At 36.6% G+C, this 26738-nt stretch overlaps 1 protein-coding gene across 9 annotated transcripts in view; it reads left to right on the top strand.

Moving 5' to 3' along the window:
- LOC131523236 (neuronal PAS domain-containing protein 3) overlaps window positions 1–26738 on the top strand; it is a 313372-nt gene that overhangs the window by 155767 nt on the left and 130867 nt on the right. For all 9 annotated transcript variants that reach the window (XM_058749405.1, XM_058749406.1, XM_058749409.1 and 6 more), the window contains one exon: window positions 5813–5895. In XM_058749405.1, the coding sequence (XP_058605388.1) occupies window positions 5813–5895 (83 nt within the window). The remainder of the gene's footprint in view (window positions 1–5812; window positions 5896–26738) is intronic.

Here is a 26738-nt window from a genome sequence, read left to right on the forward strand (position 1 = left end):
GGCGTCATTAGCGCAGAATGAAGCGGCTTAAATTTTGATGATATAAATGAGGAGAAAAGATGAGCATGGATTATTGAACACATCATCATGAAAACTTAAACCAGTCAAAGACGTTAAAAGAAACTAATTAAAACAAATGTTTCAACCTCCATCTTCACGGGCATCACTTATTCAGAGGCCTGCGCGAGGAGAGCGATCCGGCCCTGTCATTATCCCAACTACAGTAAATTATTTAATGACATTTGGCCTGTGAAAACATTAGAGGCAGATTATGGATTGAAGGATTGAAGGTGGGAAGGAAAACCAACGGGAAATTTGACTTACTGTTGAATTGTTTGGATAGATCAATACATACAGTGTTTTGTGATATAGAGCATGTGAGATATTAAAAAGTGCGTTTAAAGTTTCACCTATTTAAGTGAATTATTGTGTATTCTGTGCAGATATCTGTGAATTCAATGCAATGAAATTATACATAGTAACCCTATTTTGGCATATTATTTGACACATTTATGATGAATGTGCCTGAAATGCACAATGTTTATTTCATTTTATGACCATTTGGTTCCTGAAACAGTTGAAGTTTTGATTTTCAGGACCTTTTCTGAAAAGAAGTGTAATTCAATTCCCCTAATGTAGAGTTTGATGAAGGGTTTGGATTCAGTGAAACATTTGCCCTGATTTCTCAGTATTGTGGTACTGGTTTATAATCTCGTGAATATCAGCCTGGCTCTTTTGCGACGAAGAGTTTCTCTCTGAAATGCAGGCTTGGGTTTCCGCCCTCCTCTTTGAGGGACGTTTGCTGCGTTCAAAGACGACCGAACAATGAAACAAGAAGAGTCTGTAATTTTCTGAATAAGCTAATGACATGCTGTGTTCTGTTCGGTCTCATCATTTCATTAACTCGCTGCGCTTTTACATGCAACTACACAAGTGCAGGAGATGTTGTGGTGTGTGTGCACGATGGGCCGTTCAGTCCTGATCGGAGATCACCTTGAGCTTTATCAATTGCGGCGTGACGGGACTCACTCCTGTCTAATGAGAGCAGACGTTGAAGCAAATGAACCAGGTGAAACATGGGAGAAATCTGACATTGTTCAGTTTAAATCAGTGTAATTAGAAATGTAATTTAAAGTCACCATGAAATCAGAAATGACCCTATGTAGTCTCCTGGTCCTACTGTGCATGGAAATGTTTGTTTGCATCTTTCTTTAGCATGTAATAACTTACTCCACCTCTCAGCAGACTTTTTCACTTGCCTTCATGAATCCCTTTTACTTATCCTCTCTCCTTCAAATGCTCCATTCTGGTACAGTAACATTACATGAACAAATTTATTTGCAAAAGATTAAATGAAGTACTATCCTACATTATTTTTTAACTTCTGCTACTACTACTAAATTTGATTCAGAACTTTAGTTTGTTTTTTTAGACGTATATGAACTCAGCAATCGCACTTGGATACAGAACAAAACAAACCTGAGACCACCTCTGATTCAACAATAATTGAATAAATATAATAATTTAGTCCCTTTTTGGAAAAAAAAACAAACCAACTATACGTCTATACGCCTTAATATAATATCTTAATAAATATCTTAATATCTTACTTTAATCAGCTGGAAAAGTATCCATTTCTACAAGTAAAATATATTTCAATTTTAAAGTCTACTTTTAATGGTATAGGTAAATATAAGTCTGAAAACATTCTTAATCTATAAGTAAATATAATTTAAATTAATTACATTTTAATTCAATATTTTTAATTAAAATATAAGTACATATAAGTCTGAAAACAACCTTATAATAATATCATATAATACTTTAATTTTATTTATTTATTTTATCTGTTTATGTAAGTAAAAATGAGCAGTGAATTCAGTTTGCTTAAATTGGTCATTTCACACAATTTCTGATTATTATTATTATTTTGTTTTAAAGTTCACTTTCAATGATAGTCAATGTTTTTGTGTGAAAACACCCATAATATAATATTTTATAATACCTTAATATCTTTTTTTCTTCTGTAAATACATTTTATGTTATGGGCCATAGCCTACTTTTTTTTTTTTTTTTTTGAAGTTTACTTAAAACAGGGTTTCTTGAAACACGAAAAACACTCTTTGAGTTTTATGTGAATATTTTTCACCCTCTCTTTCATGAGTAAACATGCTATTTTTTTCTACTGTGAATGTAAGAATTATATATGCAAATGACTTTTTATGGCTGTTATGATTGGCTAACCTCTTCGCATGTGAATTGAGTAAGTTAAACACTAGACATTGCCTGTACAAAAAGAGTTGTGTCGAGGGACAGATTTACTTACTGAAATGAACCTTTTTTTTGACTGATATTCCCTAGTTCCTGGAAAATATATTCATAGTCCCGGTTTGATCCTGAAAGCCTCGCCTGATCACCACAGACTCAATGTGGCCGGTTAGCATGTGAGGTAGCATTCCTTAACACACGAGTTTCTCCGGATTATGCGACTTCCCATTGTGCCGTCCATGGCTTTGACGTTATCCGTGGCTTCCGACCGCGAGAGCATTGACAGCTTGATGAATTAGGCCTGACACTTGCCAAAATAGCCGTCCTGCGTGCCAGCTGCCAGTTGAGCATCTACACTCCGTTAATTGAATTGGCAATTTGTGTAACAGTACCTGCCCCTGAGCCTTTGGTGAAGCCAGGGACCGCCATTTAGCTCCAATAATCCAGGACTAGGGAATAAAAGGTCTAAGCTTCACAAGAAATTATTGCAGATTTAAAATGACAGTCTGATGCCTTGCTGCCAATTTCGCATTCAATGAGAAATAAATTAGCAATAGCAATAATGTTGACTTATAAAAGTGAAAGTTAAATTGACTTTCTAATAGCGCAAGCGATTTGAAATTGCCACTGCGGCGAGTAACAAATTGCATTTATTGCAGTCTTGCACCAAATGCTGTTTGTGGCGTGGCGGGTATTGAGGACTAGCGTTACATATTGAAAATGTCAAATGGGAACAATATTGTCTCATAATAAAATGCCATTAGTCTATATCTGATGCAGACTGTCCATTTGCATGTTCATGAATTGGCGTCAAGGACTTGGAATATTGCGTTTTTGGAATTGCGATACTCTGAATAAAATAACATCAGCCTCTATGTCTTTGACAAAATCCCAGTTCTCAATACACCAATCTTGTATATTCTTCAGTGCTGTAACTGTATTGTGCGGGACTTATTAGGGCAGCTGTGATGTATTTTCTCGCGTTTCCGACGTAATATATTTGTATGTGCTCAATCTGGCGTGGCAGGGAGCTAAACTGGAGAAGATGTATTATGGAGAATCATGGCAGGACAGACATTGTGTTGCCTCTGTGCTCCCGCGAGCTCTTTATTCATATATCATTTGCGTCACGAGCAAAATGAAGCAGATTAATAGAGCATAATTCCTGAGATCAATATGCAATTATATTCATCTCTCTGGCTGCTCGGACGGCTGTGCAGAGGGATGGAGACACAGTCACATAGTCTTCTCGTTGGACAGTATTGAGTGTGCCTAAACCAGGGGACATTAGAGTTGTTTAAGATGCCTTTATTTGATGTTTTCAATGCACTTGAAATCTGTCTGGATTGGTTTTTATGGCAATGCAGTGAACACATGATGTTTGTGTTAGCAGGTGCATTGAAGCGGTGAGGTGCGAGGGTCTCAAAATGCGACAGATTAGGCTTTAAGACTCAACCCACTTGGTTGCACTTTGTTTCGATAAGCTCATCTGCGGTTCAACATGTTCACATTTTTCATTATGAAATATTAACCGCAGAGTTTATAGTTTGAAAAGCTCCTCAAGGTCAAGGAATTTGGAGGACGTGTGGCTGATTTCCATTCGGGGTTCTTAAGCGAGGATCCTTGTGTGATGAGAGCTGTTGTCTGGAGATGTCGTCTTTAAGTACAGAGAGGAGGGTAATTTGAAGCTGGTCAAGTGACCTCTTAACTTTGGTATATTCTTCATTGACTTACTTGGACTGCTGGTGTTTGGGTTCAGATGTCTGCTAGAATTGGGTTCAATTCAGGTTGCGTTTTATTTTATTTATTTTTATTTGTTTAATTTATTTTTTTACTGTATTTTTAGTGTACTGTGTGGAACATTTTAAATTTAATTCAATTTTATTTTATGTTTTAATTTATTTTTATTAATTTTATTTTATTTTAGATTTTGCAGCATTTTTACTGTATTGCGTGGGACGTCTTACATTTGATTTTAATTCAATTTCATTTTATGTTTTAATTTATTTTAATTTCTTTACTGTGTTGTGCGGGATTTTTATTTTCTTTTAAATTTAATTATATTAAATTTTATATTTATACTTTTATATTTTATTTTATTTTGCAATTTCTTTACTGTCTTGTGCGGGACTTATTTTCTTTTTAATTTATTTTATATTTAATTTATTTTGTTTTAGTGTATTTTACAGTGTATTTACTGTATTGTGTGGGACTTGTTTTCTTTTCTTTTTTTTCTTTTTTTATTTTATTTATTGGGAAAAAACTCACGGTAAATGTTTGCTTACAATTAAATATGTTACCATGTATTATGTTAAAGTTCCTACTGCAGGTTAATTTTATTTACTTGTTGATTTTCAGTTTTATTCATATTCGTTTTTTGCCAAGCGTAAATTTTGGACCTGTTTGTGTTGCCAAATCTTTTCGAACCAAACTCGACATCAGACAGACTTCCGTTTGTCCCAAAAGCTCTAGTGTGTTATTAAGCACACGTGTGTTGAGCGTCAGTTTGCACTGATTGCGTGTGCACAAATGCGTGTGTCACCCAGTATTTGATGTGCAGGTATGTGTGCATGTTTTCTGTGCGATCCTCAGAGTGTGAGAGCTCCCTCTGCTGTGCGCTGCAAGCCGCCGTGTCCAAGTCCCACCGGCTCGGAACTGTTTGTGTTTCCACCCGCAGTGGCTGCTACTGACCCCAGCACTCCAGGGACAGAGCTGAGAGCCCGTCTCACTCTCTCTCTCTCCTCCAGCTGCCGCTGCCCTTCCCGCTCATGTTGTGGCACGAATGTTCCTCCGGGGCGGACACAGGGCTTACCGCTGAAAGCATTACCGGAGGGGAAAAGTGTGTTTACCCAGCTTGAGGCTCTCTGAAGGACATAGGCCTCTCATTTGTGTCTTGGCCCCTCTCGTGCTGCTCACCTGGGGCACGACGTCCTCCTGTCCCTGTTGCACCCTCCCTGAACGGCAGAGCATTGTTTGCTGCTGGTCCTTGAGAATCCTTAATGGCCGTTCAGTGCTTTATTACATCATTAATTGCACTTAATTCAGCAACATTACCCGAACGCCTGGCTAGGCTTGGAAAATTAAGTACAGAGCACTTTGTTATAAAATTCTCTATAATGAGCTCTGGTGGGACAAGGTCTGTTAAGTTTGAAATCACCCCAGGCCATTTTTTAGCAGAGCCTGAGCCGACTTTAAAGTTAGAAACTTGGAAAAAATGCCCTGAGGGCGCTGTTCTCCGGGTGCTTTGCAGCTCAATGGATGTGGCGATATTAGTCCTGCTATAAACAGCGGGCTTTGTAGCACTGAGCCCGGCTGAATATGCAGAAGGGAGCTGTTCTGAGGCTTTGATTTGCATCTGTGTATTTACAGTACCGGGGGCTTAGTATTATTGGGGCGGAAGTGTTTGTTCAACAGTTTACCGTATCTGTTTAAAATTGCACAGGCGGATTCCGTTTCCAAGTCGGTTCGGATTTAAAGCAGAAGCGCGTGCGTGTGCATGCACGTGCCAACACAGTGCGCTCATGCTGTGTGCTTCTCTCCACAGCTATCGGGTCCCAGCGGAGGCGGAGCCCCAGCGTTGTTGCCTCGGAGATCTTTGAGCCTCACCTTGGCAGCCACATCCTGCAGGTAAGATGAGATTCCAATGGTTTCAACTGTCTTTGTTCATCTGAAACACCCTGATGTTCTTGGGTTGGGACTAACATGAGATCAACACTGGGTATGAAGATCATACTATGCATATTTTAAATGCATAAATTATGTAATTCACACAGGTTTCATGCATTCATAAATGTGCTCTAATTTTTATTTAGGCAAAAGAAAAAAGGTCTGTATGAGCTGATATTTAAATTATATTTTAAAATTGATTTATTTACTTTTTTTGGGAAGAGGGGTCACAAGGTCTGTTTGAGCTCATTTTTATTGATTTGTATTTATTTTTTCGCATGGTCACACAGGTTTGCATGACTGTTTTCAAAAGGGTGGTGGTATTTTTCTTGACAAATTTGATGATGCCTTCAAGTCATGTCAATACTCTTATTTATGAGATAAATAAATATGATCATTATGTTAATGTTTGTACATTTTCCTTGAGCGTTGACTTCTAAGTTAAGCCTGTTTCATAAAAAAACACTTATGAAGTAGTGCCAAAAATGATGAATTACAGTTGCAAGATATTCTGTGGCTGTATTTTGTGTGAATCCTGTTCACTTCATTTTGTTTTAACTAGCATTTTTACAAGAGAGAAGTGAAAAGGACAGGAAAATATATAAAATTTCCCAATTTGTGCATTACATCTTGACCTAAGAAAGTTACTTGGAACATAATTACGATGTTTATAAGTTATACTGCACTCCAAGGAGGACTTAAAGGCAGCATGAAATTTCTTGGATGTCTTTGACGTTGGACATTTGGTAATCTGTTGTTCATAAATATTCATAAGTAAGTTAATAAAATGAACAGCAAAATCCAGTTGCTTATGAATAAGTTCTAGCAGGTCTTCCACAATGACCCGGATGAATGAAATCCGTCACAGATGCACTAATGTGTGTGTTTAGAGATTACAGGTCTGTTGTCTCAGGACATATGTGGCGTCTCTGAGCTGTTTAGCATGTGAGTAAATGAAGGATGACACTTCCTCAGTCTACCGGTGTTTCTGGAAAGCTCAAGGGGGGTGATTTTTCTTATTTCACCTCAGAGGGTAGAAAAAAGCCTTTTTTATCCATGCTTAGCGACAGCACTGATGTCCTTTCAAATTCGTTTTAATGACACAGAACGAAAAGCGCAATTCACACCAGTCACCTGTGTCCAAAAAAGCGGATTAGGAATATTTAAATAGCGGTTCGCCGGTCCCCGGACTGCCAGCGCTATTCCCTTACGACAGGTTAAGTGTGTGACAGCAAAGCGGAAATTTATAATTAACACCAATACCAGGCTGGAAGTCTGTCGAGGCGTGGCCTTTTCAAGGAAGGACTTGTTCCTGGCAAATTGTCCCCATTAATCTTCAGCTTAATTGATTGTGAAAAGTTTTAGGATGACATTTTAAAAAAAGCATGCTCGGCTGGTGATTGATCTGAAGAAAATGAACTAATAATGGATGCAAGGCAGTCATTAGTTGTTGAGCGCCGAGGCTAATTTTAGACAGCTTAAACCGTGTTTGATAGCGTTTAATAAAGAGGATGTGGGGGAAGAGCTGCTATCTGGCCTTCACCTGCAAACGGACGCTACGCATAAATACACACGCACATGCATGTGTGAGTTATACTCATCGCATCTCGTATCTTGTTTGTTTGAATGAGATTATAGTTTAGCATAAGTTCTTTGTTCTGATTGGTTGACACTGGTTTCCCATCGGTTAATTTTGAAGTATGAATTAGTTCCAGGTTTATTGATAACATTTTTATATCACTTCAGTGTGTTCTTTCTGAACTAGTAACAGTGACTTGGGCTCTTAGAACCAGTGAACAGTTCTTAAAATAATCGTATTTTCATAGTGTGCAAAACATTTTAAAACGCTAAAAAAAACTTTTTCCACTGTAAAGAAACTTTTTATGGAGTTGAAAGGTTCTATGGATGTTAAAGGTTCTTCATGGATGTCAAATGCCAAAAAGTAGTTATGTCAAGAAGTAGTGGTGCAATTCAGGCAAAATGGAATTAAAAATTAACCCCATTGTGTTTTTTTGTGTGTGAATTTAATCATCAAAGCATGTTATTCTGAAAGAAAAAAAGTTGTTTTGTTTTTCATCAAAATTTAGTAACTCTCTCTGCTTCTAAATTGATTTTACTTCAAAGTATGGTCACATTAGCAAAATTTCAGCTATTCCTATTGAAATGACTGGATTTTTGCAGAGTGACAGTAAATGTGATCTTTTTGCTGCAACCAAAACCACTAGGTTTGGGAATTAAGACAATTAAGACCCACCTTACATAGGCCTAATACTGATTCCCACCTTACTGTTTTGCATCCATAAATGCTTCAAATAATGGAAGTGAAATGTGTTGCAAATGTAGTTTTTTGTCATCTTAATGCTACAGAAGATAATGTAAACCTGAAACGACTGTGTAGTATGTGTAGTTGAAATATTTCGAAAGTAAAATTTGTTTTTTTTGTTTCTTTGTGTAGTTTGCTGTTATGTGACCCAGTAACCACATTTCAGCACAGAAAACACTGTGCTTCTTTGTTTGTGCACAAATAAGCTTGAACACATTTTGCACTGAGTTTTGTCAACCCAGATAATCAATTAGCTGTTTAATATGCATGTCTGTGTGAAGGCAGCTGTTGTGGCGCTCTGCTTTCTCACTACTATTTAATGGCATGGCACAATAATATCGATAGTGTCTTTTTCTGCCAAACAAACTCACAAACAAAATTAGTGTATTTTTAGAAAAGGCCTGTTTCTGGTCCAATACAAATAGGTAAATATCAAAACAGAGGATTATTTACTTTGCAATATTTCCTGCAACAGTAAATAAATTGTTACTGTACCTTTAAGACTTTTTTCTGTGGCTCAGCACCCTACTCTTCCTCCAATAGCGTCTCTGTTGGCCCGAGGGCGTTACAGTCCCGGTGGTGTCAGCACGGGCCGAGCCGGCGCTCCGGGCCACAGAAATGACCGTTATGTCCACTCCCACAGTGCATTGTCATTTGCGTGGGCAGCGGGCCGGATTGATTCTGACAGCAGCGCTAGGTCATTAGCGGAGAGCTCAGAAGTCCTCTGTCAAAGCGCTCTACGCTTCCGCCCGGCTAAATAATAGCATTTATATCACCCAGATCATGCTTAGCAAGAGATGAATTATAGATGCAGGGTTTGGTTTTAAGGCAGATGAGAGCTTAGCTGCCTGTGAAGGGCAAAAGCAGTGTATGGTAACAGACACGCAGCACTGAGAGAGACTGAACCTTTGTCCCTTCTTTTTGGGAGATAAGACTCGTCAGTAAATTAGCCATGAGTTAATGGATAGTTTACAAAGCCGCTAAATGTTTATGATCATGCACGTTTTGGGAGCCGGTATACGGTCTGACCTTGACCGCCATCAGACGAGCAGTGCTTTAGAAACATCAGAGAGAAAAAGAAAGAGTGTGTTTTTATCATGCCAGACTGTTTTGCTCTGCAAAAATAAATGAATAAATTTAAAATACATTTATTAGAAAGCAAGTGTCCACAGAAATAATTTGGACACTTAAGTCACACTAAAATGTGTGAATATCATTGCATAAGATAACAGAATATTAAAGCCAGTGTCGTCTGCAAGCATATGATACTGCACTCTCTTTTACTAAGCCATTTTGCAGTTACATTTAATTTAATTAACTGATTGCTATTTTTATTAACTGTATGAAGTCAATTCTCCTCAAGTTCGCTTTACAAACACAAGACTTTTTATTCCATTATTTATAACCTAACAAACTTATTTTGTGAACAGTTTTGCTTCAAAAGTGCTTATGCTGTCTTTTTTTTCATGTAACGCCACTTGGTTTGATATTTTGTTATCTAATGCAGTGATATTCATGCATGCAAAGTTTTTCCTTACAGTAAGTAGCCTGTTTGTGAAGCATTTGTGTTTTAGAGTAGTTAGTCCACGTTTATAGTGCTCATGTATGGGGAAATGACTTCAAGTCTGGCCTGTGGCGCGTATTCATTTTGTAATTAATTAATTTAATGCATTAATTAATTTTATTGTCACTTTCTACTATCTTTAAATACAAATCCCCAAAAAATACAAAAACATGCAATAATTCACGTGAGTAGGCCTAGATCAGAGGTTTTCAACCAAGTGACTCAGCAAACCTTGAAGAGGGCTTCAATTTGGCTCAAAATTATTCAAAGAAGACAAAAAAATCCATTAAATTAGCTAAAATACAAAATAAAAAAATGTATTAAAAAACAAGATATGTCATTGTCCCCCTCAACAACCAGGATTACCACAGTCTTGGAAAACCAATTTCTAGACCTAGAAAACGTACTTATTAAAAAAAAAAGCACTAAATCTTTCATCAACTCCTTGTTTTAAGATTTATAAAATATTAAAATGCCATCAAATATGTATTTCATTACATAGAAATTGAGTTAAAAAAAAAAAAAATATATATATATATATATATATATATATATATATATATATATATATATATTTTAAAAAATCCTTATCCCATATCCAGTCATATAAAGTCATGGGACATTTGAATATTGTTGTGGACTATGGAAGGCCGTGGGGGTCAGAATGGTTAAGGACTGCTGGCCTACATGGAATATGCAGATTTTTATTGCATTTCCTGTGCTAATTTTGGTAGGGAATATATCAGGCCCCCCAGCAATATTCAGCCAAAACATAGACCTCTATATAAACCGATTAAATAAGAAACTGTAAATGTGTTTAGCATTCTGCAACAAATATTTTTCATATTGTTTTTGAAAATTTTGTCATAAAGTGCGCAGGATATATTAAAATTCATCGCAAATGATCCTAAGTGGGGCAGTTGCGCCGGGTGCCCTCCCGAACTCAACAGCGCCCCACACATTTTACAATGCTGTGGTGAAAAGTGGAAGTGCAGCACGCTCTAATTGAGAGCCAGTTTTGAGACTGCCCCGCTTATTTTCACATTATCTTATCTCGCTCCAGATCAGGACAATTTCAGTCAGATTCAGCTATATGTGTCTGCATCAGAACAGTAACTAGCTATCATGTAGATTTTTCCAATGTGGAGTAGTGTTTTAAATGAATGAAAGTGTTAATCCTTTAGTATAAATGTGCTCACGTGAAAAGCCTTGATATCATTTTGTTGTGTTTGTTTTGAGATGAGACATGATATTCGTTTCCTCACTTAAATTCTTCTACAATTTCTACATTCTTCTACATTCTACATTCTTAATCAACATTCGGAGACAATATTAGGCTAGGCAATAATTCTATAGCATAGCATTCTATATTTTGAGCCTGTCAGTCAACATTATCGTGCTGCTCACAGGCTGAGTAACGCAAGGACAATAGATCGCTGCCAAAAGTGTGTGTACACATCTTCAGCGATTAGACTATAAAGACTATAAACTTTCTTGAGTTTATTATAAACTAGCGTTAATCTGCCCCACCTAAATTTACAGTCAGGAGCCGCTACTGGAATATATTTAATCAACTAGTATAGACTTATTGGGATGATAGCATAGCTAAATGTGTCAAAATATTGAATAAACAACCACACAACAGGGTGGAGAACGTGCAGAATGTGGCGGGCGTTCCAGTTCTGTGGATATCTGTGGAGTTTTCTGCTGTTATGTGGACACAGATCGCTCTCTTTTGGGCATCTGCCATTTTTGCATTCATAATAGGGATGTGCCAGACAGCATGTCAGAAACTTTCTGATCTTCACTGAACAAATTAACAGCGCTGTTGTTTATTGCTTATCGGTGGTTTTTGATGTGTTTTAGTGATAAAGGATGAAGAGCGTTCAGAGACACTGATCGACAGGGAGCCTTAATTACTGTGTGTGTGTGTGTGTGTGTGTGTGTGTGCGTGCGCACCTGTGGCGAGCGATGGGGTGACAGGACACCAAACGCCTCTTAATATGTCTCGCAGCTTCAAGTTCCAGCACTCAATCTTTCATCAACTCCTTGTTTACTTTCTTCTCTTTCGCTCTCTTGTTGTTTGTTTTGTAGCGTCGTCTTTGTTGTTTTTGGCTTGTTTGTGATAATAGGGCTTGGATTAAAAAAGAGAAGAGTGGAGAAAAAAAAAACCACAGAGACTTTGAAAACCCTTCGATCTTCACACCGGAGGAAAGCGCAAAGACGACGGCTTTAGAAATGACAGCTGTTTACATTTGCATAACATCAAGGCGGAGCGAGGCAGTGTCTTTGAGCCCGTCTGTGTGCAGCTGTCACCGGCTGTAATCGCAGGTTGATTCGCGGTTCACAGGAATCGCCATCACGCTTCTCTGGCTCTTTGGTGAGATCAGGTAGAAGGTGGCAGAGAAGGAAAATAACACGCAGGGAGGGTGTTCTTCGCCTCAAAGCGCCTTATCCTCGAGACGTCAAGATCCTCTCGCACATGCAGATGGTTTTAGGGACGTCAGGCCCCAGTCTGAGAGCTATACGTCCATTTTGACTTTGCTGGGTCATTAGTTCTAGAGGTTAAAGGGATACTTCACCAAAAAATGAAATAACTGTGATCATTTACTTACCTTCATGTCGTCTTTGAACAAAAAAAGCGATGATATGGTAATTAAATGGTAAAGAACTACAGGAGAGGGAAAGATGTTAATTGAATTTCAGCTTCTTCTTTTTTACTCTATTTGTTTATTTATGCATATATTATTATTTATTATTATTATATTATTTATTTAAATACCACTACTGCTACTGCTACTACTAATAATAAAATGAATGGCCTCAGATTACTATTTTTAATATTATTTTAATTAATTAATTATTAATTTATTCTTTTTATTTTATTTTTTTTGTAATTTACTACTACTACTGTTGATACTTTCAGTAATAAAATAGTGGCTTCAGATGACAAATTTTTATTGATTTATTGTACTGCTGCTGCTGCTGCTACTACTGCATAATAATAATAATAAATAAATGGCTTCAGATTACTTTTATTAATTAAATATTTGATATATAATTTTTAATATTTAAATATTACATTTACATATTTAATAATAATAATAATAATAATAATAAATACACAAATCAAGCTATACCAAAAATGCACAGGGTATTGATATTAATATTTCTTAATATTATTTATTGATAATTATACATTTTAGTCTAAGCCACATATTAAGATTAATAAATTAATAATTAAATTAATTTGTTAATTTATGTATTGTTTCAAAAAAGAAGAAAGAAAGATTTAACGTCACATAATCTTTTTCTACTTTTATAACCATATTACATTTACAACAGCCCTGTTCACTTTATGCAAAATAACAGAATACAATTTCTTCAAAATATCTGTTTTTGTATTGTATGGGAGAAAGAAAATCACGTGTTAGAAGGACATGAGGGTGAGGAAATAACTAAGTGTATTTTTTTTCCAAGCCATGCTGTGTTTGTTTGTGAAGGAATGGATGGTGTCCTTGCAATTTTCTCCTAACGTTATTATGCACAAAAATAACTTTTCTTAACAAGCTCACCATTATGCAGAAAACGGCGCCCATGAGCATACTTAACACATTACAGAGCAACGTCTAAATATTCCTGTGATAACTCTTTAATGTTGGGTAATAATCACCCTTGATTTATTATGTATGGCTTATTATTTTATTTAGGAACATGATTTTAAGACTCTGTGATGTTTTTGGTGTCTAGATATGGCTCTTTTTTTCTCTCTTTTATTATTTTTTTTACTATAAATCAGGTAAAATTTGTATGTAAGGTTACTTTCAAAATTAATAGCACACCTCTCCTCAAAAACCCAAATGATTTGATCTATCATTCAAGTTCAAATGTAATACTTAAGTTAGGGGTTTGTTCAAATCCCCAACTCTACGAGCAGTAGTAATATTATTTTCTCCTCTGCTTTTTCTTTTGCTGTTTTTATTCTTTGCTGGCTTCAGTTTTAGTTGATCTCCATCTCTATTAGTCCAGGTCTGTCTTGCATTCACAGCACATAGATTTGTAAAATGCGAGGCAGACGTGTTTTCTGTGATGTCCATCACGGAGCGCTTGAGATCACAGTGTGAGCGCGTCTGAGGTCAGTGCTTTCTGCTTTTAGCTCTTTTATTTACATCAGCTGTCGGAGGATCTCCATAGCTTTCCCTTCGTTCACTAATTTGCTGTTGAAAGCAAACATGTCAGAGCCCCTCTTGTTGTGGTTCACTAGCTTGCATAACATAATGCGAACAGCATTTACATATCCATAAACACACAAACATACACACACACTCAGCTCAATCTCATCTCATGTGTCGGATGGCTTCCTGACAGATCATCCATTCTACTGCCGTCCAACACGACGGATGAGTTTTCACACTCTTCCCATCCAGATTTCTCACTGTTTCTCTCTTTCTTTCTCCCGGTGTTGTTGGTGTATTAGCCACATGCTGCTACCTGCACCCTCCTCAAGCACACACTTTATTGCATGTCACCTCATTTGCTGGATGCTGTACAGTTTGGACAGAGGAGATGTGATGTGGGGATGAACTCTGACAGGATGACTGCTGTATGTTTGCTGTCAGACTAAAGCTCTGTTTGGAAACATAGCGATTTGCCTTGCTGTCTGCTGCCTATATTGGCAGCTGTCTTCTGAGGTAGTGCCCTAGCTGAAATGGAACCTCATAAATGACTCATTTAGGGCGCCCTACATAAACAACAACTTTGAGACCCCACTTGAGTTTGTTATCGGCATGTCGCTAAGATGATGACATTGACTCTAATAATGATCAAATAATATTATTTTTAAAATAAGTATAAAATGCAATAAAAATGCATTGCAAAGTACAATTTTGTTCCAATTGAGCTCTTATCAAAATTTTAGGTATTGAATAAAAAATTGAAAGATTTTTGTTCAAAGAGAGCATCAAAACCACTTGGTTTAAAAAAAAAATTTACATGATTTTGAAAAGTCAATACGTTTGCGACAGTTGAATGTAACTTGTTGTCTGTCAGTAGTAGATTTTTGTTCAGAGATACAGAAAAAACTGCATCAAACTTTCTAAAACTTGGTTTTCAAATAGCAAATAAATTTGTGAAAGTGGAAAAGTGAAAGAGACGTGACGTGGCCAAGTATGGTTACCCATACTCGGAATTTGTGCTCTGCATGTAATCCATCCAAAGTGCACACACACAGCAGTGAACACATACACACCGTGAACACACACCCGGAGCCCGGGGAGCAGTTGGGGGGTCCAGTGAGTTCACACATTTCCTGAAAAACCCACTCTGCCAGATATGTTGACTTCGTCATCATTTTCAAAAAAGTAGGAAAAAAAGATGGCCTGAGCAGCTTCAGCATGCTGTCTGTCAGAGGCTGTAACGTACCTAATACATAAAACGTGTGAGAATAAATTTCTTCTTCACTCTCTGAAATTGACAGGTGATTTTTATAAAATATAGATTGTCTCAGTTGTTTGAAATAATGGGGCAATTATCAAAGTTTGATTAAAAAAAAAAAAGACAGGTTAATGTTGCAATAAACGATAATGCAGTTTTACATGATTTGTTGTTTTCTAAATTCTTAAATAGATTCTTTATTAACACTTTTTATGAAGCCTGTACATACAATGCTTTTTAAATTCTAATGTCTTATAATATACCTTAGAGTTGTTTGTTGGCTCTTGTAAATACTTTTAAAAAATGAAATAAAAATAATATAATCACTTATAATAATTACTAACATTAAATGAATGCTTACATCGTTAAAGGGCATAATGCATTAAAAATGCATGATCAACACCAAATTACATTTTTTTAAAGCAGTTATGGTGATACAGTTACATCTAGAAAAGAGAAAAGTATGTCTGAAACCCTTTTAGACATGACTATATTTACTTTTTAAAAGTTACATTTCAGTCTTTGTTGTTGATTTTATTTTATTTTTCATTTTTTGTTCTTGCTATATCGATGAATCAGCATCCAGAATTGTCAGTTTTATAACGTGTGATTTATATATACACTGTGTGTATATTTGTATTGTGTGTTTGAGTCTGTGCAGGTGAGAAATGACAGTCAAATAGGAGCAGCTGGCACTTGTGTGTGTGTGTGTGTGTGTGTGTGCAGGTGGCAGCTGTGTGCAGGTGTATTTGAGTTCTCCTGTCACTGGGTGGCAGGTGTTTTCCGGCCACAGGTAGAACGTGAGCACATGTGGCAGGTGGAACAGATACTCTCAGTTAACGGCGAGCAGGTGACGACCGCACACGATCCGCCCTCGAGACCCTCGCACGGACCGGGAGTCTTTGCGATTGGACGGTAATGTCAAATACTTCTGTACAGAATGCCGTAACACGCCTATACATGCTAATGCGCTTTCAGAGCGCATGCTAATGTACGAACGGTATAGTCTGCATTCGGCAGCCCTTTAGTTTCAGCTCAGACTCTGTCAATAAAACCTGACCGGACGTCACCGAAGGATCTTGGGGGGTGGGGGGGGAAAGGTCAGTGGGCAGCGCAAAGCGGGGAATTTTGATGATCCGGCCTCTGTTTCCTGCGCAGCCCTTCTGGTTCATTAGCAGTGGGAATTTGGACAGGGAGAAGGTGGAGGGGGGATAGATCCACCCTTATTACTTATGCAGTCAATAGCAAGGCTTGTCTGCATTCATAATTGTTTGATTTTATAGGCCAGTCTTTAAACAAACATTGTCTATGGTAATGCCCTGCCCTGATGGATGGGAGAGGTTTTGTCTGTGAATATCATTTGGATAATTAAAAATGACAGACCAAATCGCCCGCTGTCTTGACCCTCACTTTGTCTCCCGAGTGATGCCGGCGAGATGCTGATTGCTGTCAATCACGGGTCTGCGGAGGATTGGGGAACGCGGGCAGCCGTGAACCCTGACCCACGCTGTTGATCTGAAATAGATAACAACCTTGAAATACCTGCAGAATTTCAACAGGCGAGCGGGGCACCTTCCCCAAAAGAGACACTTCCTCTACACGCGCTGTGTCTGTTTCTCTCTGACTGTGCTCGGGTTGGGAACCGAGAACCGGGTCTTATTCCGAACTGAAACACTGGAACCGAATGTCTGTATTTTTCTGGGGTAATCAATATACAATTGCTGACTTATAGTAACATTTCTCATTTTCATTTCACATTTTTTCAGTTACTCAAACTTAAATAAATTTTAAAAAATCATGAAAAAAACTATGCAGACATTTAGAAAAAATATATATATAAATGGCAAAAAATGCACAACAGATTTGCTAAAACTTAAAATTAAAATTAAAATTAAAACAGAAAATATAAAAATAAAAACTAATTCATATCAATAAAAACTATAAAATATAGGAGTGATACCATATGAAAAGCTTGTTTCTTAAAATAAAATGATGATTTAACTGAAGTAAAATAAAATGTAAATAAAACATATTTTTAATTGAGCTAGTTGACAGTATTTTTTCATTTTATGTAAACTTTATGGACTATACTTAAATAACAAAAACTAAAACTGAAATGAAAAGTCAAACTATATAGACATTTGAGAAAAAATAATACAAATTACAAAACACAACAAAATTACTAAAACTCTGTACAGACATTTGAAAAAAAAAGATAAAACACAACAAAATTACTACAACCTTTAACTACATTTAAAATGAAAACAGGATATATACAAATATACATCTATATTATCTCAGTGAAACTGTATGATAAACATTTGTTACTTAAAATAAAATAAATTTTAACTGAAATAAAATATTAAAACATATACTTTATTTTCCAGTTAATTGTCAAGGTAACATTTCTCGTTTTCTAAATTAAATAACTAAAACTAAAACTTGAAAAAATTTAATATTTACTATAAATAAACAATATTTAACTATAAACACTTTTAAAGCATTAATAAAAACTATAATAGTACCTCAGTGATACCAAAATAACACTTAGTTGACTTGCTGCATCAAACTGGAATATAATTATTTTCAAATTTAACATTTTAACATTGAAAAAATGACACCCTTCACCAGTTTGGACCAATTATTCATCAAGTTCTAAAATAATTGTTAAAGGAGTCATTAAAGAATTGTATGGAGCCCGTTTCTGCCACTGAATAAGGTAATTGCAACTTTTTATCTCACAATTCTGACTTTTTTTTTCTCATAATTGCGCGATATAAAATCGCAGTTGCGAGTTAAAAAGTCATAATTCTGAGATATAAACTCGCATTTCTGAGAACATATCAGTCTCCCAAACTGGGCTTTAACTTGCAATTGCGAGTTTATATCATGTAATTCTGACTTCATAACTCGCAATAGCAAGTTTATCTCACAATTCTGAGAAAAAAAGTCAGAATTGCGAGAAAAAAAGTCAGAATTGCGAGTTTTTATCTTGCAATTGTGACTTTATAAATCATAATTGTGAGTTTATATCACGCAATTCTGAGAAAAAGAGTCAGAATTGTGAATTTATATCTCGCCATTTTGACTTTATAACTCGCAATTGTGAGTTTATATCTCACAATACTGTGAAAAAAAAAGTCAGAATTGTGAGATAAGAAGTCGCAATAACCTTTTTTAAAATGTTTATTCAGTGGCAGAAAGGGGCTTCTGTAGAATTGGACCCGTAGTGCAATTGGACTTTTTTATGATCCCCATTACTGCGCTAGTTCTTTTTCCTCCTTTTTCACGCAGAAAGAAATTAAAACATCAATCCGTAAACACTATTAAAGCATTAATAAAAACTATAATAGTACTTCAGTGATACCAAAATAACACTTAGTTGACTTGCCGCATCAAACTGGAATATAATTATTTTAACATTTAACATTTTAACATTGAAAAAATGACACACTTCACCAGTTAGGACCAATTATTCATCAAGTACTGAAGGAATTGTTAAAGGAGTCATTAAAGAATTGGAACCGTAGTGCAATTGGATTTTTTTATGATCCCCATTCCTGCGCTAGTTCTTTTTTCTCCTCTTTCACGCAGAAAGAAATTAAAACATCAATCCGTTGGCCTCCTACAGTGTTTTAGGACACCGTGCGTTTTCTTTTGTCCTGTCTTTTATTCTGCTCTCTACTTCTGTCTCTTTAGCTTTTTTGTTAATCTCTCATTTCCTCCTTCCTTTCACGTTTCAGCACTCGAGTTGTTTCTGCGGTCTACCGCATACTTTTATATGATAATTTCCAGTTGTTTTCTGCTGCCAACGCGGTGTCTTTCCTCTCGCCGCTGTGGTGTGGGTGTTTAAGTGGTTTAATTAGAACAGAACAGAGGATGTTGTCTCTATTATCATATACTGTACCAGCAAGCATCACTTTATAAGTTGGGAAACCACTTAGTGTTTGTAAACTGGATATGTTACAGTACCTCAAACGTGAGTGTTGTTTACAACAATATTTTGAATTTATATGTATCTTATTATCTTATATGTAGGCTCCTACATACATATATTTCCATATTTGTTATGTGAGATAAAAATATTTCTAATATTTTACATTAGATTAATGTTACAGTATCTGGAGTGTAAGATATATTTGTCATCGAGGGAACGCGCTCTCAATATAGACGGCTCAGAGCCGAACACATTTAGTCCTTCGTCGCTTTTCAATTTTCCGACTGCTGAACTACACCCTCCCCATCTCTCTCCAAATCCAGCCAGGCATTAGAAAAAATATTTCCCTCGGCAGAACTCCTCTCTCAGCAGGCCAATCCCTCCCTCAAAAATACTGCTGCTAGCGTGGCACAGTCATGGTATCAAATACTAACACCTTGTTGATATATACCTTGGTACTTAATTACCATATTTAAGTAGCTACTTTAAAGAATACCATAGAACAGGGTTCCTCAATTAGTTTTCGCCGAGGGACGAATTCTGCCAACAATACCAAGCCAAGGGCCACTGACCTCTCTCTCTCTCTCTCTCTCTCTCTCTCTCTCTCTCTCTCTCTCTCTCTCTATATATATATACTTATTATTACAATTATTATATTACTGATGCTTTTGTTAAAATAGTCACAAGATGGTCACAAGATAAATATTAAGATTTTTTTCCCCCAGTAGTCTGTTTTATTCAAACAAATATGAACATTTCTGCATTTAGATACAGAAGAACTTTGCCTGTTGAATATTAAAAACAAATGAACAAACAAAAAATCTGTATCTCCATGTCTACCATGCAAATCAAGTTCCTGCTCATCTCCAGACTGGATCTCTTCTCTCCACTTTCCCTAATTGCAGATTCAATCATTAGATCTGTCAGCATTAATATTTTTACACTTAGATTTTTTGGGGGATCAAACTGTAACACCGTGTGTCCCAACCAGACGTGACACGATAAAAAGTATCTTTTCAATGTAATTTTTGTCGCGCCGCTTGCGTCCGTTGTAGACACGATGTAAGTTAATGTCACTTTCTGATGCTGCGTTTGAATTTTCATGCCACATTATTTGAAATTAGTGCGGGCCAAACATTTTTCTTTCGCGGGCCAGATGTGGCCCACGGGCCGCCTATTGAGGAACCCTGCCATAGAATTACCATGGTACGTGTTCAGGAAAAAACATGGTATATCCATTGCATACAGGCTCCAGTTTAAATGTTACCATGTTTCAAATGAGGGATATTATTATTGAAATTATTTAATTAATATATTATGATATTAACAACTGTATAAAAAATAACAACTTTTATATTGCATTTATATTTATATACAGTATGTATTTATTTTATATTATATAAATACTAAAGCTTACTCATGGTATTTACATAAATAGCACTTCAAAGTAAAGAATACCATTACTATACCATGGTACTATGTCGAAAAACACAGCAATCCAATTCCTGAATCTATGATTCTAATGAGTCAGTTATTTTTAGTGACACAAAAACTTGCAGTGCAATCAGTGTTGTCTGGTTCCTGAATAAATGGCAAAGTTCCTGAATAAATGGCACCTAGTGGCAAAGAATGAATTTGCATTTTCATTCAGACCAACGCGAAAATCAAGTTTTCCCAGGTCTGCGTGCGCAACAAGCGGGCGGGCAATATGCTAATGTTTCATGTTGACGTCAACATGAAACAGCTTGGGATTTATTTTAAAAAAGACTCGTTTCAATGATTCAGAGTCGACTCTTTCTTTTGAGAGACAATAACTTTATGCACGGTGCATTTTCAGATTTAAAACTTTGCAGGATGTTTTCATTCACTTAGAGCTGTGTTACACACTGCATGAATGGTAATTTTCAAAAATCCATAATAAGGGCACTTTAAGTTCTTTACAATTCCTATCTTTAGTACAAATCTTGTAGTTTTGTTGTTTTATGTCTCTTTTGCAGTTCAGGTGCGACCTGAGGCGACAAAATCAAGCGCTCCTGTTCTAATTGACTGTAGCCGTTCGGTGTAGACGCGGCGTTAGAGGAGACACGTCTGTCTGAACAGCGCGTCTGACTTTCTAATGACGAGGGGGGAGAAATGTAAACCTCCATCTCCAAATAGTGCGCACAAATCCGACTGTGGAAATTAATCCTCTCAATTCTCTGTTCCTCTTTGTGTCGCGCCAAAGGAATTTGATCCCATTGAATAATTTCATTATAACTTGTGAGCTTGTGGATTAATGGGAATCTTCACTGTAAAGACAAACAGGAGAGGGGAAGCTGTCGGTTTGCTCTCTTTCTTTCGCTTTGTCTCGTTTCTCGTTCTCTCCCGTCACCTGCTGCACAGTCGAACCCAAGACACAATCAGTGTGCACAATGGCGTACTTGTAAACAAGATTAATGCCCATGTACTGTTTTAACAGCTTGTCTAGAGATCACAGGAACACAATGGCAGCAGGTTATTACACATCCGCACTACATTATTAGGCTGATACGTACATTTATGATTCACTAAACCCCTGGCGTGAACTATAAGGTGTTCGGACGCTGCATGTGTTACAGATCGAGATGTTCCTAGCATGTTGCTACATGAGTAAAACATTGGATCTTTTGCTTGTAATAGTTAAAAAAATTAAACTGAATCGGCTGTTTTTTCCTAAAGCAGCTTTTAGAAAATCTCCCTTCCTGTGGTTTAATAATCCACAGTAAATAAACATTGATGTGGGATTAAAGAGACAGATATAATTAGAGAAGAGAAAACAACAAAAACAAACCAGAAATATAAGAAAAAAAGATGCTTTGTTAGTAAATGTATTAATTAATTAGGCCTTTTATTAAAATGAGTATAGACTCATTAAATATGTTGTTCTGTGAGAGTGAGAGTATTACTGTTCAAAAACATTTTTTTTTTAATTGGGATGCATTAATTTGATCAAAAATTACACTAAAGACATGTTACGAAACATTTCTTCTTCAAATAAATGTTATTCTTTTGAACTCTATATTCATCGAAGAATGCAAAAATATATTTGTAATAATAAGAAAAATTTGGGCAGCATATCAACATATAAAATTGATTTCTAAAGGATCACATGACACTGAAGACTGGAGTAATGATATTAAAAATTCAACTTTACATCACAGAAATCAATTACATTTTAAAATGTATTCAAATAGAAAATAGTTGTTTTGAATTGTATTAATATTTCACAATTTTTCTGTATTTTTGAGCAAATAAATGCAGCCTTGGTGAGCAGAAGAATCTTCTTTCTAAAACATTTAAAATGTTTAACCTGCAATGTGTGTTTAGTTTCATCCCTTAGTTTCTTTCTTTTTTATGCTAGAATATATGCACTATTCCAACTTATGCACTCGAGCAGTATTTTCCCAAGAATGAACTGAATGGAAATAAATGAATCCATAAAACACAAAGAGGCGAAGATCCGTCTGAGTGCTGTAAGACGGCAAACAGAACGGCAGGTTGGATGTGGCCTCCAGGCCTCGTCCTGCAGAGCTGGGCTTTTTTAGCGTGCTGTTTTATAGCGCTCTGAGTTTGTCATCCAGAGACTGTAAAGTGGAAGTATCTCCGTCTCGTTAGAGCCGGAATGGGAGACTCCCGTCGGTTCGGAGTGCCGGAATGCTCAGCTTTAATTGCGTTTGATAGCGGCTCTGCAGAACAAACCAGTGGAAAGAGCTTTTATTGCCTTTTCCACCGGGGTCCCGTCTCATGTGCTGATCTTTAAACATCGAGGCTTCTTTTCAACCTGAGAATAACAAGCTGTGTTTTATATTATCAGTTAATAGGCTTTTGTTTGTAGGCGTTAAGACACTTCCACTTAAAGGAATAGGTGTTTCACAGAAGATAGAAAGTCGTGCAGGTTTGAAATGACATGTAAATGATGAGAGAAGTTTCATTTTTGGGTGAACTATGCCTTTAAGTGAATGTCTTTTCCCCGCTCCATCTCTCTCTTTCTCTGGCTCTGTCTGCTAGTGAGCAGTCATGTAGTGACTCAGAGTTTCCCTGGGGCTTGATTTTATGATCTAATGGCAGTCACAGTCTCCCTCTCTCTCTCTTTCTCTGGCTTTGTCTATAATAAAGGAACGTATAATAATTCATGGTGCCAATTTTGAAATTTCAAACATTTACAAAAACACTGCTTTCTTGGACGTCATCACTGCTGGTTTAGTAAATGTTGCTCATAGGAAACACATTGTTTCATATGAGCAGTGATTAATAGGCTTGATTGCAGCTACTGTACTGCACACAGAATCTATTTATCTCAATTCTTTCAGCATTTAATATGCATAAAGGAATTAAAAGAATAATTCACCTAAAACTAAATATTCTGTCTTCGTTTACTCACCCTCATTTTGTTCCAAAACCTATTTATAAACATTATTGATAAAATTTTGTATTATAAATGTGTGTGTGTGTGTGTGTGTGTGCCTTTACATGTCTACCACAATTCGGTTTTGTTTCAAAACCTATTTATTTATTTATAAAATGAAAGACCAAGCTTCACGTTTACTTTTTTGTTCCAGAAGCTATTTATTTATCTTATTTTTCTATAAAATGAAAGACCACAATTTAAGTTCCAAATTTCCTTTTTTTGCTCCAAAAGTTATTTATTTACCCTTCAAAGAAAGACCCCAAATTTAAGTTCTTTCTACATTTCTTTTTCTTCCTTTCTAATGTTTCCCAAAGTGAACATAAATTGAATGGTTCTCTTGTAATTGTGCAGTTTGCTAAGTTTCATGACTATAACCTCTCAAACATACAGATTTGATCGGTTTATCTATAGAAATCTATTGCTGTCAAATTAGATATTCATAAGCACAATTAATATTCATAGTGAGGATTAAAGAAAAATCCATCTTTAATTTGTGTGAATCTCACTCAGTCATATCATTTTGCGCATCATTTTTGTGGCAAAAAATGGACATGCATAAATAATGATTGTTTCCAAAGAAGCTTCCGAAATAGTTCTGATTAAAAGTTTTAAAACTCATGTTTTAATTCAGTCAGAAGTTCACATGCATATTAAACTGGCATAGGAGGATTTTAAAGGTGAAATGTGTAATTTATGTTCTATTTAAAATGTTTGAAACCTGTCAGAAAACAGTGATTATTTGCTGGTAGTGGCAGGGAAACAACCTGTGATTTGGTGTTTTGAGTTTGATCAGTTTGGGTGTCAGTCTAACGGTGCATTCGGCGGTGTTGTGGCCACTGAAACGTCTCTTGTTTTTCTTATGTAACAGCTGTAGTCTGTCTCTCTCCCTACCTGAGTGCTGGAATCAACTCAGTCATTATTCACCCGGCGCCTGCCTGCATAAGTAACAGCACAAATCGCACGCCAAACACGCAGAGAGAATATAGTAAGTAAATATTCCATGCTGTTAGCCAGCCGTACGGTTTATTTGTTTGCGAGGGTGTTAGCGAATCACAGACCGAAGGCATTTCTCACAGGCCATAAAAAATGGATGACTGTTTCCGAGGGGAGTGGCCACCGTCGTGCCCGAACTGCGCCAGAGTTTCGTTGACCTTCATCGGTGTGACTGAGGCATTATGGGATATCTCTAAAGGGCATCTGAGGCTGTCTATGGTGGGTCTGGGGTAAAGCGGAGGAGTTTCCTGTCCTCTCCTTCAGCCTGTGTGTATGTGTATGTGTGTGTGTGTGTGTGCACTTGTATGTGTGTGTGTAACCAAGCGCGGCCTCTGCGTCCCACCCATCCTCTCTCGCTCTGACAGCCACTAATAATAAGGCATGAAGACAGTCTGACAAAATGAAGACAAATGCAGCACGCTGCCCCGGAATCATAATCTCTGGCGGGTCTCAGTGAAAGAGACATCCTAACTGTACACGGATGTTCTTTATATAACACACTCCTGTGACCTACACGCACAAAGACACTCATGCACCTTTCAGATCTGAGCTGAGAATTTGCTGTTAAATTCCAAATCAAATCCTGAGTTTGAAATCAGGTAGAATAACTTTTTTGAATTTTAAGATGAAATGTATTGCATATTATTATTATTAGTAGTAGTAGTAGTAGTATGTGTGTATAGACCTTCATCACACTTCTGCGTTCAAAAAGCGTAAGATTCAAAAAGAACTTCTGCTGCAGCACATTGTTGTGGATTATTTATGTAGAATTCAGCACAGATACGTCTTCTAAAGACATCAATCCCAGTTTACAACAATTAATTGAGTATTATGAAACCAAGGATTATGTTGTCACCGGTCCCGATCCTAGACTTCTGGGGGCCCTATGCAAAACTGTGAAAACGGAAAGCGCTCAAGAAACAGTATCTCTTCCGTGGCTCAATACGCTTTCAACTCGTTTTTTTAAGTCCCGAGCAGGAGACTGTACGACATTCACGTTACATGATTTGACTGATTTTTACGTAGAGAGGGTGACAGCGCACCGCATTAAAAGAAATGATCATTCATTTTTTCATAACTGCTGGCCAAATTCAAAAACTAAACTAAAATTAAAATATCTTTGAGAGCAAGGGGCCCCTGGTGTTTCGGAGGCCCTATGCAGCTTGCGTATTCTGCGTATAGGGAGGATCGGCTCTGGTTGTCACGATATCCCGATGCGTATTTCGTGACTTAAACAGAAGCGCGCGAGCCATACTGTATGTGTAAAGGCAATTCTTCACAGTCTGATCACCTTATTTCATTACAGAATAGCGAGAAAACTATACAAACAACGTCACATTAAAAAGCATTAGAATTAGCCAAAGCTTAAAACATTATTTACGACTAAAGGCTGTATAGAAGGATTAAATTAAAGGTTTAGGGCAAACTTGTTGTATTAAACATAATGCTCACATTTTCCATGCACTGACTTTATGATGCAATCCTCAATCATTGCATCAAATTGAAGTTGTTCAAACGAAGAAATATTTTCATCCCACAGACGATAATTGAAAATAAGTTTGATCATCTTAATCGAGTTATATTCTCTGTGATTGCGTGCAACGATTGAATGCCATTACTGTGAACAAGAACGGTTGGTTAATCACAATAAATATAATGCAAAAATAAACAAAATAATATTAAAAATTAAATTAAATCAGTCCAAGTATTCCTTCAGGCAGTAACTTGAGCTGCGTGCTCTTCTGGCATCACCGGCAGCGCTGACAGTGGCGTCGTCAGATAGGCTAATGTTACACATTAAAATGAAGGATCACATGATACATAATATGGAATCGGTATAATTACGCAGTTTTAAAATTGACGTTTATTGCGTCAATGTTCACACTAAACTAAAATAGTTTCATTTTCTTCACAAAACTGTTGTCTGTCCATTGACAATAAAGCAGGCGGAAATTCCTTTACTCTACTAATCGGAGCCGGATGTGACGACACGCGGACTGTAATAAAGGTCTATATAAAGTACACACTTATAAATTACAGTATATTAATGTATATTAATTTTATATATATATATATATATATATATATATATATATATACATTTAATTAATGGGTCTATATATATTAA

The sequence above is a fragment of the Onychostoma macrolepis genome, chromosome 17 (assembly GCF_012432095.1).
Source record: "Onychostoma macrolepis isolate SWU-2019 chromosome 17, ASM1243209v1, whole genome shotgun sequence".
Classification (NCBI taxonomy): domain Eukaryota; kingdom Metazoa; phylum Chordata; class Actinopteri; order Cypriniformes; family Cyprinidae; genus Onychostoma; species Onychostoma macrolepis.